We start from the raw sequence: 17,600 nt of genomic DNA, 5'->3' as shown, positions 1-17,600 counted from the left end.
AGGAAGAGTTTGGTGGGTGGGGAGGGGGACACAATATTGATGGAGTACATACCAAACAAAGGCTGTTCAACCAAGCTAATGAAAAGGCAGGCATAGCTGGGACCCATGCAAGTGCCCATGGCTAAACTTTGATTTGAAGGAAATTAGTGTTTTATTATGAAAGTGGAATGAATGGATTCTTCTCAAGTTGGTAGTCTATGACATGGAATGTCAGATTAATCAATACGTAGGCCCTAGCTATTCACGATCTGCCTTAATGACTTGCCTGAGATACTAAAATGTAACATTTTCAAGTCTGGTGGCACTGCAAGAAAAAAAGCCTTGTTGGAAAAAATCTGAGTTTGAAGAACACACCAGATGAAATATAAGGTGGAAAATTGTGATTGTTCAGAAATGGTTTAATGACACCACAAAGGCAGATGTATCAACTCTTGATAATACTGACAGATCTAATGCACAGTTCTCAGACCAACCACCAGAAGTGGTGTGGTACTATTAATAAGGTGAGTGGAAAAGATTAAAATAAATTCCTGCAGGCTAAAATTGGGCATGAGAAGCACCATGGTACAGCAACATCAGTATTGTACTCCATCATAACTTGTAAACTAATGATCCAGCAGATCTTTCACTCCAACAATACAATGCCAGGAATGAAGCCAATATGTTGCATCGCCCCCACCCTCATCCTCCTCAAACACTTCTACAGCCAATTTCTACACAATCAAATCAATGACCAGATAACCAGCTTTACCCATATTCATCACCCATCAGACCAGGGCTAACACCCCTGCTCTTGTCTGAAATAATGCCACCAGATCTCAAGTCAATCTGAAATAAAGAACATTACCCTTGGCAGTGCATCATATCCTCAGTTATGCATTGCAGTCGCCATGTCTTTGGACCAATGTTTCAAGGGACAACCTTTTAATTATTTGACTTTATTAGATACGGACAGTTAATTGTGAACAGCCATTTTCAGACAAATCCATGGTGGTTATTACATTTAATTTTTAAAAAATGTAGATATACAGCATTGTAACAGGTTCTTTGGGCCAATGATGCCGAGGCACCAAAATACCCCAATTAACCTAAAACCCCAGTACATTTTTAAGGGAAGGGGGAAACACCCAGAGGAAACTCTCACAGTCACAGGGAGAACATACAACCTCTTCACAGAAAATCCGGGTTGCTGTCACGGTAAAAGTGTGGCGTTAACTGGTGCATTAACTGTCCTGCCTCATGTGGGAGTTGTTTAAGAAACAGCTAATCAGAGTCCAGGACTGGCAGTTTTCAGCAAGGAGGAAGAACAGAGATGACAAGAGATGTTCCAAATTTAGCCAAAAAGAAAAGGGAAGTATATGCAAGTTTCAGCAAGCTAAAATCAGCCGGAGCCTTGAGGCATATAAAGATCTCAAGCAGGGCATTAAGAAGGCCAAAAAGGACCATTTAAATTCCTTGAAATATTAAAAAGAATCCCAAGGTATTTTATATTTGTATTTAAAACAAGGAGATAACTCAGGAGAGGATGGGACCACTCAAGGACAAAGGAGGGAATTTATGTTTGAAGTCACAGGAGGTGGGCAAGGTATTGAGTACTTTGCATCTGTGTTCACCACTGAGGAGGACATGAAGGATAATGGGAGCAGTGTGGTGAATGCTGATGTGTTAGGAAATTTTGAGATCAATAAAGGGGTGAAGTTGGGTCTTTTGAAGAGCATTAAGGAGGATAAATCTGCAACACTCATGGGAAACATTCCAGACTATTGAAAGATGCAAGGGAGGAGATTGCTGGGGCATTGACAAAAATCTTTGTAACTTCACAAGCATAGGCAAGGTTCCAGAAACTGGAGAGTAACCAATGTTATTCTTCTGTTTGATAAATGAAATAGGGATAATCCAAGAAATTAGGGATTTATTAGCTTTATATCAGCAGTAGAGATATTGGAGAGGATAATTCAGGAAAGGATCTACACACATCTAAAAAAAGACATGGTTAGATTAGGGGCATGATTTTGAACAGGGTAGGTCACGTTTTACAAAGGTGATTAAGTTTTGAGAAGGTGAAGGTGGTTCCTGTTGCTTTCATGGATTTCAATGATGCATTTGACTAAGTCATTCATTGTATGCTGACCTAGAAATTACAGGTACATTGGATCCATGGTGAATTGATGGCTTGGATTTGGAATTGGCTTGGTTAGCGTAGTGGTTAGAGCAATGCTATGACAGTGCCAGTAATCAGGACCGTGGTTCAAATTCGAATTCTGCGCTGTCTGTAAGGAGTTTGTACGTTCTCTCTGTGTCTGCGTGGATTTCCTCTGGAGGCTACAGTTTCCTCTCATCATTCAAAACGTATCGGGAATGTAGGTTAATTGGGCAACACTGACTCATGGGCTGAAATGGCCTGTTATCGTGCTTTATGTCTAAAGTCAACAGAGGATAGTGGTAGCAGGGTGTTTATTCTGACTGGAGGTCCATGGCCAGTGGTGTCCCACAGAGATCAGTGTGGGAGCCAGTTGTTCGAGATATATAAATTACTTGGATGAAAAAGATGGGTGAGTGAAGTTGAAGATAATAGAAGGATTGTGGATACTATAGAGGGCTAACAAAGAATGCAGCAGGATATAGATCAATTGTGGTATGGGCAGAGAAGTGGAAGATGGAGTTTAATCCAAATACACAAGGACAAATGCAAGGGGAAAGTACACAGTCAATTGTTGGACCCTTCTGCAGTGATGTGCTGTACAGAGGGATCTATGGATCCAGGTCATAGCACCTTGAAATTGGTCATGTGAGTTGATGGGGTGGTAAAGGTGGAAGATGACAGGTGTTCAGATCTCCATGAACAGTCATCAAGTAGACCTTTGAGATTTGGCATAAACAACAAAAACAAATGCATAAAAATCAAGGATGACATAACAAGTCATATTAGGATAACAAGTCTGTTCTCAGATAAGCAGCTGTGATAAGCAAGTTAAATTCTGTATTGTGTCTCAGATTTTCATGCCCGATAGTGGCATTATAAATAATGAAAAAAAAAAATCAAAATTTGCAAAATGGCCATAGATAATTTAAATAAGTCAACCTATTTTTTCCAGAAGGATTTTTTTTAAAATATTGAGAAATACAAAATCATCTATTGAGGATCAAAAGAGAAAAGGTTAAAAATCTTCATTGGCTAATTTAGCTGTAGCCAGAGAAGGGAAGCTTAAATGGAGTGACCTCTGTGAGAGTGGCCAGTAAAAGAGTGGGATTCTAAGAGGCTGATGGTACAGGTGTTGAGGTAAGGACAATCCTGTTGGGGAACAAAAGCCTTCAGCAAGAAGGCATAGGTATGGGCTGGTTTTTCTTATTTTTTCTCCATTTCATTGACAGTGGGAATGTAGCCAGGACGGGGCATGCTCCTCTTGCAGAATTTGGATTGTAGGGAAGCCAACAGTATCCCTGATTACTTCATCTGTGAGAAGTGCATCTAACTGCAGAACCTTACTAAATGTGTTAGGGAAATGGAGCTGGAATTGGATGAACTCTGGATCATTTGGGAGGTTGAGGGGATGTCAGACAGGAGTTACACGGATGCAATCATACCAAAGAGTCAGAAGGAAGATTGCTGGGAGACAGTCAGGAGAGGGAAAGGCAGCAGGCAGGCGGCGCACAGTACTCTTGTGGCTGCTCCCTTCTGATGTATATATTGTAGTTATATACTATTAAGGATACTGCTGAGTGGGATGACCTACCAGGGACAAGCCATGGTGGTCAGGTCTCTGCCATGGGGTTGGGCCTTGTGGCTATGGGAAGGTAGAAGAGGGGAGCTGTAGTGGAGAGAGCTTCAATAGTAAGGGGAACAGAGAAGATCACTCCCAAATGGTATGCTGCCTTCCAGGATCTTGGATATTTGAGTCAATTGCATTCTTAAGAGTGAGAACAAGCAGCCAGATGTTGTGGTTCATATAGAGAAAAAGGCGATGAGGTGCTACATAGGGAGTTTGGCGTGAAGTTGAAGGACAAGACCTCCAAGGTTGTGATCTCAGGATTGTGACCTGTGCCATGTGCTTAGTGAAATTAGAAATAGGAGGATAATGCAGTTTTAACATGTGGCTAAAGACATGGAGCAGGAGGAAAGACTTCAGATTTCTGGATTATTGGGTTCTATTCCAGGGTAAGTGAGACCTGTACTAGTGGGACAGTTTGCATCTGAACTGGAGGGAACTAATGTCCTTGTGGGAAGGTTTGCTAGTGTTCCTCTGGGGGGTTTAAACTAGATTTGCAAAAGGATGAGAACCAGAGTGTCAGATAGTGGAGTGGAGGAGGAAAAAGATGATGTAAAGATTACACAAAGAGACAGAAATCAAAGGGTTGTGTGTGGTGGGAATAATATTCTCGGGACATTGGGGTTCTCAGGTGTTTGTGATCACTCAGGTATGTTTAATTGCTTCATTGGTGCCTGTATAAGAGACCTAGGTTTGCTTCTAAGCTTTTGATCATCATGACTCTGCAGTTGCTATTTTTCAACACGAGGACCAAAGTTCTGCCAATAAAAGTCAAAGAAGCCATTATGAGATTGAAAAACATGGAGAGTGTGGGCTGCTGGAGACTGCTGTGGACTACTGGAGTCTGACTCGAAACTGGCTGAAGGGGTACCAAGTATTGAAACCGGAATGCAAAGGGGTGCCAAAGGTACTGAGGGGGTTCCTGATCAGATCGGAGGTATGGATCTGGAGCTCAGGTTGCCAATGGATTTGACTGGATTCTGTATGGCTGCGTAAGTGCTGGAGGCGAATCCATGGACACTCCTTTGCTTCTCTTTTTCTGACTGTAAGAGGCACTTCAGGCAATTTCTGCTGATGGTGAATCTGTTTGCCTTACAGCAGGCAAGAGCAATTTCATGTAATCTGACACAGTTTTATTACAATGACAATAAATTGAAACTTAAAGCTTAGAAGCAAGCCTATTTCTCTTATACCTGCACCAATGAAGCAATTAAACATACCTGAGTGATCACAAACACCTGTGAAGCCAAATGTCCTAAACATTATAGAACTCAAAAATGGGGGTCTATGTATAAAAAGTGCTGTAATTTCTACGTAGTCAAAACAAAATGTATACAAATAACCTTGAATAAAATCTGGAACATGCACTTTAATCACATGTGAAGTTTTTGATGACAAATTTAAAACTTGAGCCAAGGGGAAAATAAAGGAAAAAAGTGTCTTTGTTCAAAACATTATGGAGGTCACTGTATTTCAATGCAAGTAGTATTTTAGGAAAGGTAAATGAACAGAGCGTGGAATTATGACATTGTGGCCATTAGTGAAACTTGGTTGCAGAAGGGGCAGGACTGGCAGCTTAATGTTCCAGGGCTCTGTTGTTTCAGATTTGATAAAGCAGGTGGGATGAAAGGGGGAGGATTGGATGTGCTTAGACAGTACAGATGAGAGGGCTCGCCTACTCATGCTATATGGTAGAATCACGCTGAGCACTGGTGCACCTTGGGGCTGTGTTCATCCCGCTCCTGCAACTGATCTACGACTGCATTGCCAGATCCACCTTCAACAGTGTCATGAAGTTTGCAGATGACACCACAGTAGTCGGCCTCATCAACATCAATGATGAGTTGCACTACAGAGAAGAGGTAGAAATTCTCGTGATGTGGTCCAAGAGTAACAATCTCAATCTCAATGTGGGCAAGGTGAGTGACATGATTGTGAATTTCAGGAGGACCAGGAATGACCACCCTCCTCTACATATCAATAATTCTATAGTCAGGTGAGTGGAAAGCACCAATTTTCTCAGAGTCCACTTAACAAGTGATCTATCGTGGACATGCACCTCCTCACTTGTCAGGAAGGCACAACAAAAAATGCACTTCCTGAGAAGACTGAATCGGGCAAGGCTACTGGCCACCATCATGTTAACTTTATATAGGAGCTCTATTGAGAGCATTCTGGCTGGCTGTATCACTGTGTGGTTCAGTTGCTGTAGAGAACTGGATCTGATGTCATTCCACAGGACCATAAGAGTAATGGCAGAGAGGATCACTGGGGTCTTCCTTCCACATCCCACACTCCCCTCTCATTGAGGCAATGAAACACGATCTAGAAAGCATGAGGCCAGGTTGTCTTCTGACCAGGATGTACTCAGTAAGTGGGAGGCATTCAAAGCTGAAATTTTGAGAGTAAAGTTTGTAGGTTCCTATCAGGATTAAAGACCAAGTTAGCAGGCATAGGGAACCTTGGTTTCTCGAGGGATATTGAGGATCTGGTTAAGAAGAGAGTGGTTCATAGGAGAAAGCCAACAAGGAGCAAATGGGGCACTTGAGGAGTATAAAATTGCAGGAAAAAAAACTTAAGAATTATGAAACCAGGAGGGCTAAAAGAAAACATGAATTTGCTTTGGCAGATAAAGTGAAGGAAACTCCTAAGGGCTTCTAGTGGTGAATTAAGAGCAAAAGGATAGCAAAGGACAAAATTGGTCCTCTTGTAGGTCAGAGTGGTCAGCAATGTATGGAACCAGAAGAGATGGGGGAGATCTTAAATGAGTTTTTTGCATCAGTATTTACTCAGGAAACTGGCACAGAGTCTAGGGAAGTGAGGCAAACAAGCAATAAGGTCATGGAACCTATACAGATTAAAGAGAAGTGTTTGCTGCCTTAAAGCAAATAAAGGTGAGTAAATCCCCAGGGCCTGACAAGGTATTCCTTGGACATTAATGGAGGAGAGTACAAAACTTGAAGGGGCCCTGACAGATGCATTTAAAATCTCTTTAGCTACAGGTGAGATGCCAGAGGATTGGACAGTTGTTTAAAAAAAAGGCTCCAAAATTAACCCAGGAAATTATAGACTGGTGAGCCTGATATGAGTGGTCGATAAGTTATTGAAAGTTGTTCTAAGAGATCAGATATACAAGTACTGATTAGGGATAGTCAACATGGCTTTTTGCATGGTAGGTCATATTTAACAAATCTTGTGGTGTTTTTTGAGGAGGCCACCAGGAAAGTTGAATGCTGTGTATGTTGTCTACATGTACTTTAAGACCTTTGACAAGAATCCACATGGTAGATTAGTCAGGAAGGCTCAGTCGTTTCGTATTCAAGGTGAAATAGTATACTGGATTTGACATGATCTTTACAAGACAAGGCAGAGAATGATGGTAGATGATTGCTGATTGCCTTTCTGACTGGATGCCTGTGATTCACGGTGTATCTCAAGATCATTGCTCTCTCCGTTATTTGTCATCTTTTGTCTCTGTCCGTTATTTGTCATCTAGATCAGTGGTTTTCAAATTTTTTCTTTCTATTCACATACCACTTTAAGTAATCCCTATGCCATAGGTGCTCCGTAATTAGTAAGGGATTACTTAAAGAGGTGTGTGAGTGGAAAGAAAAAGTTGGAAAGCAACTGTTTTAATCATACCTAATTGACTCGTTATGTATACGGTTTCATAACTCCAAAGGAAATGGGCCAATGACAATTTTTCTCAAGCAAAATATTTCAGTAACAATTGGGTCAAGAGCAGTGGTTCTCAACATCTTCCCCCCACCCCCCCTCCCCACCGCCCACTCACATCCCACCTTAAGCAATGCTTTACTAATCACAGAGCACCTATGGCATAGGGATTACTTAAAGTGGTATGTGAGTGGAAAGAAAAAAGTTTGAAAACCACTAATCTAGATGATTTTGTGGTAAATTGAATCAAAATGTTTGCAGATGAAAGAGATTGGAGACATAGTGGACAGTGATGAAAGCTTTCAAAGCTTGTAGAGGGATCTGGGCCAGCTGGAAAAATGGGCCAGAAAATGGGAGATGGAATTTAATACAGACAAATGTGAGGTGTTGCATTTTGGAAGAACCAACCAAAGTAAGACATATAATGTAAATGGAAGTGCACTTAGGTGTGTGATAGAACAGTGGGATCTGGGAATACAGATACATAATTCCCTGAAAGAGGCATTAACATGTTGCTAGGGTTGTAAAGAGAGCTGTTAGCAAATTGCCATTCATAAATTAAAGCACCGAGTATAGGAGATGGGATGTTATGATTAAGTTGTACAGGACATTATACATTGAGGACAAATTTGGAGTATTGTATGCAGTTCTGGTCACTTAACAACAGGAAAGATATCAATAAAATTGAAAGAGTGCAGTGAAGATTTTCTAGATTTTTGCCAGGACTTGTGGAACTGAGTTGCAGGGAAAGATTAAAACAGGTTAGGACTTTATTCCCTGGACCGTAAAAGAATGAGAGGAGATTAGATTGACATATACAAAATTGTGATGGGTATCAATAAGAGTAAATGCAAGTAGACTTTTCCACTGAAGGTCAGTGAGATACAAACCAGAAGCCATGGGCTAAGGGTGAAAGAGGAGAAGTTCTGAGGGACACTAGGGGGAAATTTCTGCCCAGTGGTAGGACTGTGGAACTACCTGTCAGCTGAAGTGGTGAATGCAGGATCAATTGTAACATTCAAGAAAAATTTGGACAGATACATGGATGGAAGGAATATGGAGTGATATTTAAAAGGTGCACGTGAGCAGGCCTAGGCTGAATAAGAGTTCAGTGAGGACTAGAAGGGCCAAAGGTCCTGTTTTCTGTTCTGTAATGTTCTATGTATTATTACATGCTAAAACCAGGACCTTTAAACAAAACAAGCGTGAGGGTCTAGATATACAAATAAAAGTTGCATCCAGATACACAAAAAATATGAAAAAGCAAATTAAATGCTGGCCTCATTGATTTTTTTTTTAAAAAGTGGGTAAATGATAGTGCAGGTGCTTTCCATGTTCCACGTATTTCTGCAGCACGGGCAAATTCAGCACAATTTATTTACAGAAATTATTGAAACTGATCTGCTGTTAGACCACCTCAATGGATTAGTGCACAAAACCAGAATTTACCACAATTTTCATAATGTACTATGACTTGAATTATTGGATTTACTTGCATTATAGGATGTATGTTTTAAGCAACTGTCAAGCTGGAATCTTCTTGTACAACCAACTTCCAATTCACATGAGATCAAAATGGAAGCCTTCATACAAAAAAAACTTTTCAAAATATACTATAATTCTTAACTTACAATTTGATAGTTGGATAACCTCGGACTCCAAATTCAGAAGCAATACCTTTGAGGGTGGGGGATGGGAGGAAACAAAGAAATGTTTAAACCTTTAAAATATGTAATAATTACTTCAAATAAGCTAAATCTTTATTCAAAAGAGAACTGTGCAGGTCAAAATTATTTGAATTGATGCTGTATTTTACTGTTAAGTTTTAATAAACCAACATAGTTGTTTTAGAATCTTCAATAAAATGGTGGGATTATGTTGAGGGAGTAGTTGCATTGCACAAGGAACACCTACAGTTCCCACAAGGGCAGAATGTCTGATTTAGCAGCTTTTTTTGAGGGTGGATATTGTCTGCTGTTACTCCAAGTCTTCGATTGCCTTGTATAAAGTCAGTTCTTTACCGTATTGCTAAATTTCAAGGATTTTGAGTCTCCCAGACTTTACAACAGCAGAGCTCCACCACTGGTGATTGAAGTAACTTTTTTTTGGTTGGAGTGCAAAATGCCAGATCACTTTTGGGTGAGGAGTAAGTTTGTGATCCATTGACAAGAAATGTAAACAGAACTAAATGTGGAATTGACTACAGAGGAGGTCTAACATGGGTCAGGCCAACATGGGTAGGACTTGCATAGTGAATGGTAGGGATCTGGGGAGTTGCAGAGCAGAGGGAACTAGGAGCACAGATGTATAGCATCTTGAAAGATGGTTATTTTATGCAAGCTTACAGCTTCAACATGTGCTGTTTCAATGGCCCTTGCTCAAAAAGGCATTCAGCACAATGGCCTTCATCAGTCCAAGTAATGGGTGTAGAATTGGGAATGTGGCAGTTGTATAAATGTGGAGGTCCTATTTAGAGATTTCTCCAGTTTTGGTCACTGTTGTAGGAAAGGTATTTTCAAGCTGGAGTTGCCCACGACTCAGAGGCCTGAGCTACAAGGTCAGTTTGAGTAGGCTTGGCCTTTATTCCTTGGAGCAAAGCAGGAGGTTGAAAGATGATCTCAGAGGTACACCAAGTGATGAGAGAAATAGATCTGGTGAATGCAGTCTTTTATCCTTGGTTGGGGAAAATCGGTAACCAGATGACATGGTTTTAAGGTTGTGGGAGGGTTAGAGAGAAGAGATTCATCAGGAACATGAGGGGTAGCTTAAAATACATAGATGGTGGTAAGTGTATGGAACAGGCTGCCAGAAGAAGTGGTTGTTCTAGGTACTACTACAATATTTAAGAAAATTCTATGGATTCATGGATAGGATGTTTCGAGAGATTATGGGGCGAGTGCGGGTGGGACATTTTAGTCAGTGTGAACAAATTAGGCCGAAGGGTCCATTTCCATACTACATCACTAGGATTCAAATAGATTGATACTCCATTTTCCACTACAGGTACCTGATTCACATTTGCACAAAAGTTGGAGAAAAAGGGACCACCTAATGCCCAAATGAAAGACACTTAAGACAAATAATTAAACAGAAAAAAGTTGGCCATGTATATCTTATATATTTTAAAATCATGCTTCCTCCCAGCAAATAGTTTTCTTTTTAGGAGGTCATTGGATATGGGCCAAACTTCACTCCCCTTCCAAAATAAAAACCTCTGAGAAATAAAGGTTTTTATGTGTACATCATTTGTGAAACAAGAAATTTGCATCAGGATGTGTGCAAAGAAATGTGAACTTCAAGATTAAGTGGTGCAGTATTTGTCAAGAGGCCTTTAATCAGGAGGTCATCAAGGGCCATTGAAACAGCACATGTTGAAGCTGTAAGCTTGCATAAAATAACCAACAAGCTGTTAGTCATACGATCTGGGCCAAAACTTGAAACACAAAATGAAGGATTGAGAAAAGAATGCACAATACCAGGGGAAGGAAACACATTTCCAGTCTTTTTTCAAACATTTCTTTAAAAACTGAGAAGTAAATCTTATAAGCAAACAAGAGATTAAAAACTAGCTGACCAATTATAATAATTTTTGCACATGGTTGAGATATTTAAATTATTCATTTAGTTTCAAGTTTGAAAAGGAGGTCCAGATTTGATATTACCTGAACAAAGTCATTTGGAACAATTAATCAGTTATAAATATTAAAAAGTTTATTTCAATTATGTATACAATTTTGCAAAAAGGAATGTATAAACAAGGAGTTCATAAGTCAAGACAAAGATGGGAGAATGATTTAAAAATATATTTAGGAGGAAACTTGGTTAGAACTTTGTCAGAATAGTATGACCAACACATTAATGTCCGGTACAATATAATTTTTTTTTACATCAACAATATCTTACTCCATAGAAGTTAAATGGATTAAATTCCAATTTTTCAGATAAATGTTTTAGATGTAATAATGAAATAAGTACTTTTTAAAAATTCTACGTGGGAATGTCCAAAATTAAGAGCCTTTTGGATTGAATTGGGTTTATTTTTGGAAAGAGTTACAAAAGTTAAGTTTCCTCAAGATCCAAAATTTTTTTTTAAATTTGGAAATATTTTTGATACAGAATTGAAATTGAAATTAAATAAATATCAAAAGGAATTTATTAAAATAGCCTTAGCAGTAGCTAGAAAATGTGTGGCTGTAACTTAGAAGACACATGCATATTTGGGAATGAGTAATGGCATACTGAAATAGGGAGTTGTACACCACTTGTAAAGATTACAAATAAATTATGTAATAAATTTGAAATTTTTCAAAAGATTTGGAAAGCAATTTTTAAAATGCAGGAATCTTCTGACTCCTAAAATTAAGATACGTTTGATCTTATTTGATAATTTTATTGTTTTTACTTGAATAAAATCCAGATGTTCTCTTTTTTCTTTTCTATTGGGCTGTTGGGGGGAGGGGATAAAACATTTTTAAATCACTATGTATTAATCTTTAATGTTTTGAACAAGACAATTTATGTACAAGTTTTAATGCACAAGTAAAATTTTCAAAAAAAAGTTTGAAAAGGAGACAAACCTAAGAGTTTATATCACCACAAACACTTGTGTTTATCAAGGTGGCCCAGGAAAGGGAGAAAGAAAAGACGAGCTTTCCATCCCTCAAGTCAATTACATTTTGTTACAAAACAGCAGAGCTTTTGAAAATCTTGGCAGATGCATCTTAATTCTTTCCTTCACCTCAGCTCTGAGGACACATGCTGCAGAAGAAAACATTTACAAATATAGCAACTGAAAAGTGGATGGCACAGTTAGCACAACACTGTTACAGCGCCAGTGATCAGGACAGTGGTCCAAATCCTGCACTGTCTATAAGCAGTTTGTATATTCTCCCTGTGTCTGCGTGGGTTTCCTCTGGGGGCTCCGGTTTCCTCCTACTGTTTGAATTATACTGGGCTAATTGACCATAATTGGGCGGCACAGGCTCGTGGGCAGAAATGGCCTGTACTGTTCTGTATGTCTAAATTTTTTTTAATTTAAAAGTTAAAAAATATTAAAGTGCAAATTTTATGATATTGTAGGGGATTTGGGAATAATAAATTCCATAAGTAAAAACACTAGATTTGTTTGATTTGCATTTACCAAAAGATGCCCAAATTTGGTTACTTGAAGGAAAGAAACCCAGCCTCAAACCAATATTTGATTTTATTTTCAACTCAATTTTAGGTTTTAAGAGAAGCATGTTTACTTCACAATGTAAAAGTCACTGAACACTTTTGCACACCACATTGTCTTAATACAAAGATATTGTTAACCAACAGATTAAAACACATATTTCACAAGAATTTCAAACAAATGTCTCTTCTCTTTGGCTTGGCTTCGCGGACGAAGATTTATGGAGGTGGTAAAAAGTCCACGTCAGCTGCAGGCTCGTTTGTGGCTGACAAGTCCGATGCGGGACAGGCAGACACGATTGCAGCGGTTGCAGGGGAAAATTGGTTGGTTGGGGTTGGGTGTTGGGTTTTTCCTCCTTTGCCTTTTGTCAGTGAGGTTACAAATGTATTATTGACTAAAAGGGTCATGTGTATAACATACAAAAATAATTTCAACAAAGTGAAATGCAATTACTAAAAAACTGCAGTTCTTGGATACAATGCAAATTCTGAAAATATCATAAATTATCAATCATTTTTAGTGGAAAGAAGCTTATGATGCTGCCTTCACGACAGGTGTACGATGGCACTACACTACTGCAGCTAGGGCTGAATTCTTCAGTGCTATCCAGAAGACAAAGCGGGGGTACACACAGAAGATCCATAGACAGGTGTGTGACATGAAGCGCATGTGGCAAAGAATCAAGACTATTACAGATCACAAGTCAATCTTGCGAATTGAGGACAATAACACCTCACTTCTGGACAGACTGAATATCTTCTATGCACGGTCTGATGTCAAGAACAGGATGACTTCAAAGAAAGCTCTAGTTTCCGCTAGTGAATGGGCCCCCTACATAGATTTGAGATGAGGAGAACCCTATCCAAGGTGAACCCACACAAGGCTGTGGGAACAGACAACATACCTGGTCGGGTACTAAAGGTCTTCACAAACATATTCAACACTTAACTGCAGCAGTCCCGCAGGGTTCAAGACAGCCATCATCATCCCAGAACCCAAGAGAGTGACAACAGCAGGTCTCAATGAGTGTTGCACTGACCTCCACCATTATGAAATGCCTCATGCATCAAAGCATACCTCCCAGAGGCATAGTGTAAGGTAAAACATCATGAGATGGGAATGTGTAAGGAGTTACCCTGTACAGGGCTGTAACAAGAAGGGGAGGTGTCCTTGTACTCCTGTTAGGTAAAACATCATGAGATGGGAATGTGCAGGGCTGTAACAAGATGTGAATGCATCCTTGTACTTACAAGATAAGAGAGACATTGATGGATTGAGAGGCAGGAAGCTAGCAGGGAAAGGATAGCAACAGTTTTAGTCATTGGACAAGTAATGATATGATGATGTTCTAAGCACATATCCAAGGGTATAAAAAATCACCATTTTGCTGATAACGGCAGAATGCATTCTCCGACTAACATGGTTAGTCGCAAGTGTTACAATCCGGTAATAAAGAACAAAGAACCCTGATTTCGACTCAGTCTGGTGTTTGTCTCACTCATTCATGAACAAAGCAGACCTAACAATTTGGTGACCCCGACGTGATGGGTGAGTGAACACTGGACGACGGTTTCTGTTTTTTCTGACAATCATCTCAGCCGGCTGATAAAAAGGTCCAGAGAAGCCTGTTTTAACAAAATTCTCTTTTTTTTTTAAATCTTTATGATTGTCAGTAAGAACTGGAGATCGGACAAATTAGACGACCACAATTGAAGGTCGCATGCCAAGATTGTAACACGTAAGTGATTACAGACAAGATAAAAGTCCTTAAGGTGTTTGAATGACATTTATTAAGTGCTTCGCAAGAAACTACTAGAGTTTAAAAGTCTTTATTGTGTCGTTGCAAAGTCCAATAGAGTGAGAAGGTGGTCTATAAACAATTGAGGACCTGAGTTTTCTGCCCTAAACTGGTTATTAAGAGGAGAAATCTCCCACGTGAAGGTTGGGCTTTGAAAGAAAACAAAGGTTCAGGCTTATTGGCCTCAATTGTATCTGAGAGACTGACTTATAAATGTCCGGTAGGTATGATAATGTCTGTACACTTGAGAAGTTAAGAATTTATTTCCCCAATTCGCCGTGGTGGAATACCACAGCAGACACTAGAGACCTTGAGACAACAAAAAAAGTACTCAGGGACGCCTGCCTGGTGAACAAGAACGACGACAGAAGGCTGCGACAGCTGTGTCCGGATCAGGTAGGAGATATTAATGAAAAAGTTGACAAACTCCTAAGAGACACCCAGTTTATTCGAAATACTTTTGATAAGTTAAATGAGGGTATTCCCAACATCACCAAGGAGATAAAGTTACGTAAATTCATAGATTGGTACAGGGAAACAGGACAAAAGTATAGCCCAAATATTTGGTTTTCTAGTTGTAATTTAACTTTCAGACCCCTTTGGGAAAACAGAGAGTGGAAAACGAGCAATCAGAGTATACAGGACAGTCTGAAGTCAATTGGAGGACAAGACTTAGAGACTGTTCCTTTAAAAGATATTAGTCATCCAGCTTGCAAGGAGACATTTTTAAAAGCAATTTTCGTTGACATAGATCCCCTAAACGGACAAAAACCTAAATTAAAACAGGCATTAGAAAGCGGTCCCGCAGCTATGGCTGTACAGTTGCCTGCTAAGACTTTTGACCAAGTTATTAAGGAAATTAATCAGGAATTAGAGGAGCGAAATACCAGTAATGCGGCATTGGAAAAACAAAAAATGCTCCGAAAATGTTCTGAGAAGGGCCTTCGGTTAACATACCCAGGGGATACAATAAGAAGGGGAGGACAGTTTATAGTAATGACCCCATCTAACGCTTCAGAAGACTCTGTGGAGGTTAGTATTTTCTGGAGTCGGCTACTGTATGATGAACCAGGCCCAGGGCTGATTAAACAGTTTTTTGAGTGGAGGGCCAGTATTCCTCGGTATGGGGATTACCATTATCCACTAGATCCTATGCATGTTACATTAAACTACACCATCCACCCGGACCAGGAATATGAGGAGAGGTGGGACTCTCTAAAAGAAGGGAAGACAGAAACGATACATTGTCCATTTATCTTTGTAGGTAAGGAGGGAATAGCTGCTATGGTTGTCATGACAGAAGAACAAATGGAGTGGTTCTGCTTAGGAGTAGAAAGTGGGCCTCATGTGACCTTGGGTATTGCCAAAGATCATCACGCTCGACAGCTGGGTCCGATGGTAAAGGAAGCGATAGGGTGTGAATACAGGCAGACAGAAATCCCGGGATATTCCACCTCGGAGGGAGGAAAATTTGTCAGACTGAATATTGAAGCATGGGACCAGGTTGTGAATGAGAAAGTAGAAAGAGACCGAGCCATAGAAGGAGAAAATATTGATCACAGAGACTCAGACAAATATCTTTCTAATCTGAGTCCACATATATGGACAACGGGGCCCTATGATGTGGGAGTAATAAAAGGAGAGGTATTTCTAGAATTGGCCAACCCCGGGCAGAAACCAATATGGAGAAAACAATACCGCTTGTCGCCCAGTCAGGAGGAGGGTATTAAAGGAACGATAGAAGGGTTAATGGAGTCAGGGGTTTTAAGGGCGGCACCTGACAGTATGTGGAACACGCCCATCATGCCTGTTCCCAAACAGGGTAGAAAAGACTGGAGGATGGTACACGACCTCCGGGAGATTAACTTGGCTACCAAGACCATCGGGAGACCAGTCCCAGACCCATATGTAGCACTTAGGGCTCTGAGTCCGGAGCACGAATACTATACTGTCATTGATCTGGCAAACGCATTCTTCTGCTTGAAATTAGCTGAGGAATGCCAAGACTGGTTCACTTTCACTTACCAAGCACATCGGTACACATACACTAGATTACCTCAGGGTTATAAGGACAGTCCAGGACTGTTCAATCAGGCCCTTAGCGAAATCCTAATGAAATTAAAACTCCCGGAAGATGTTACACTGATTCAGTATGTAGACGACCTAATATTAGCAGGGAAAACGCCACATGAGTGCCTGACAGGGACAGCAGTTTTACTCAAGGGGTTAGGCGAGGCTGGATTTAAAGTAAAAAGGTCGAAATGTCAGATCGGAAGGAGGGTGGTAACTTTCCTAGGAAGACTCGTGGGTAAAAACGGTACGGCCATGTCTGAGGCACATAGAGAAATGATACTGGGGTATCGAAAACCTACTACAGTACAAGACATGCGAGGGAGGCACAGGGAGAGAACATGGTGTCAGAGACCTCTTCTATCTAATGGTTGGAGTGTCTATTAATGGAAAAGATCCTTGGGGAGTGGTGAGATTCGACTTACAAACATACACAAAGGACATAATTAAACCCACTTCGAAAGAGGGGGAAGTGAGAAAATTCGACAGTACGAAGATGTCCAGGGGAGAGAAGATAGCAATTGAGACAGGTATTGATGAGTCAAACTCCTGGATAGATCAGATGGGTAAATATGCGGACCAAGCAGGGTATGGGAACTGCTGGGTCTGTGCCCGAGGAAGGCCATTATTACGGATGAGCAGATCAATTTTTGAGGAGACAGATGCTATGGACTGCGCCTTGAACCTAATGTCAGAATCCAACCCACTGAATAGGTGTCTGATATGGGAACAGACGTTTCCCATAGCTCCGGCTAATGTAGCTCCCCCTGTCTTTAGATCCACAGGCATAACTAATGTTACTTGTTTTGCCAACAACAACACAGCAGTGCACGTTTTCCATGTGGGTTGGCTGCCCAGCGACTCGTGCAGGACTCATGTTGATCTCTCACATAGCAGTAGTGCAACCCGCTTGACCCAGGCTAGGGCGGATATTTGGTGGTTTTGTGGAGGAAGAGTGCTGTACAACTGGCTCCCCGCTAACTGGGATGGTCGGTGTGCTCTAGTAACCCTTAATGCGCCAGTGCTGATTGTCAAAAGGCAGGAGGGAGACGAGGATTCCCTAGAATTGCGCCACACAAAGAGTTGGCTGTGGAGAAAAAGGAGGAGTGTTGGACTC

At 40.5% G+C, this 17,600-nt stretch overlaps 1 protein-coding gene across 3 annotated transcripts in view; it reads right to left on the bottom strand.

The window, feature by feature from the left end:
- The window catches only part of LOC138755104 (protein disulfide-isomerase TMX3-like), a 174,791-nt gene that overhangs the window by 114,862 nt on the left and 42,329 nt on the right, over positions 1-17,600 (bottom strand). For all 3 annotated transcript variants that reach the window (XM_069920405.1, XM_069920406.1, XM_069920407.1), the window contains one exon: positions 9,074-9,119. In XM_069920405.1, the coding sequence (XP_069776506.1) occupies positions 9,074-9,119 (46 nt within the window). The remainder of the gene's footprint in view (positions 1-9,073; positions 9,120-17,600) is intronic.

The sequence above is a fragment of the Narcine bancroftii genome, chromosome 2 (assembly GCF_036971445.1).
Source record: "Narcine bancroftii isolate sNarBan1 chromosome 2, sNarBan1.hap1, whole genome shotgun sequence".
NCBI lineage: Eukaryota > Metazoa > Chordata > Chondrichthyes > Torpediniformes > Narcinidae > Narcine > Narcine bancroftii.
The sequence above is the reverse complement of the archived record's forward strand: the minus strand, read 5'-3'. Positions and strand labels throughout refer to the sequence as shown.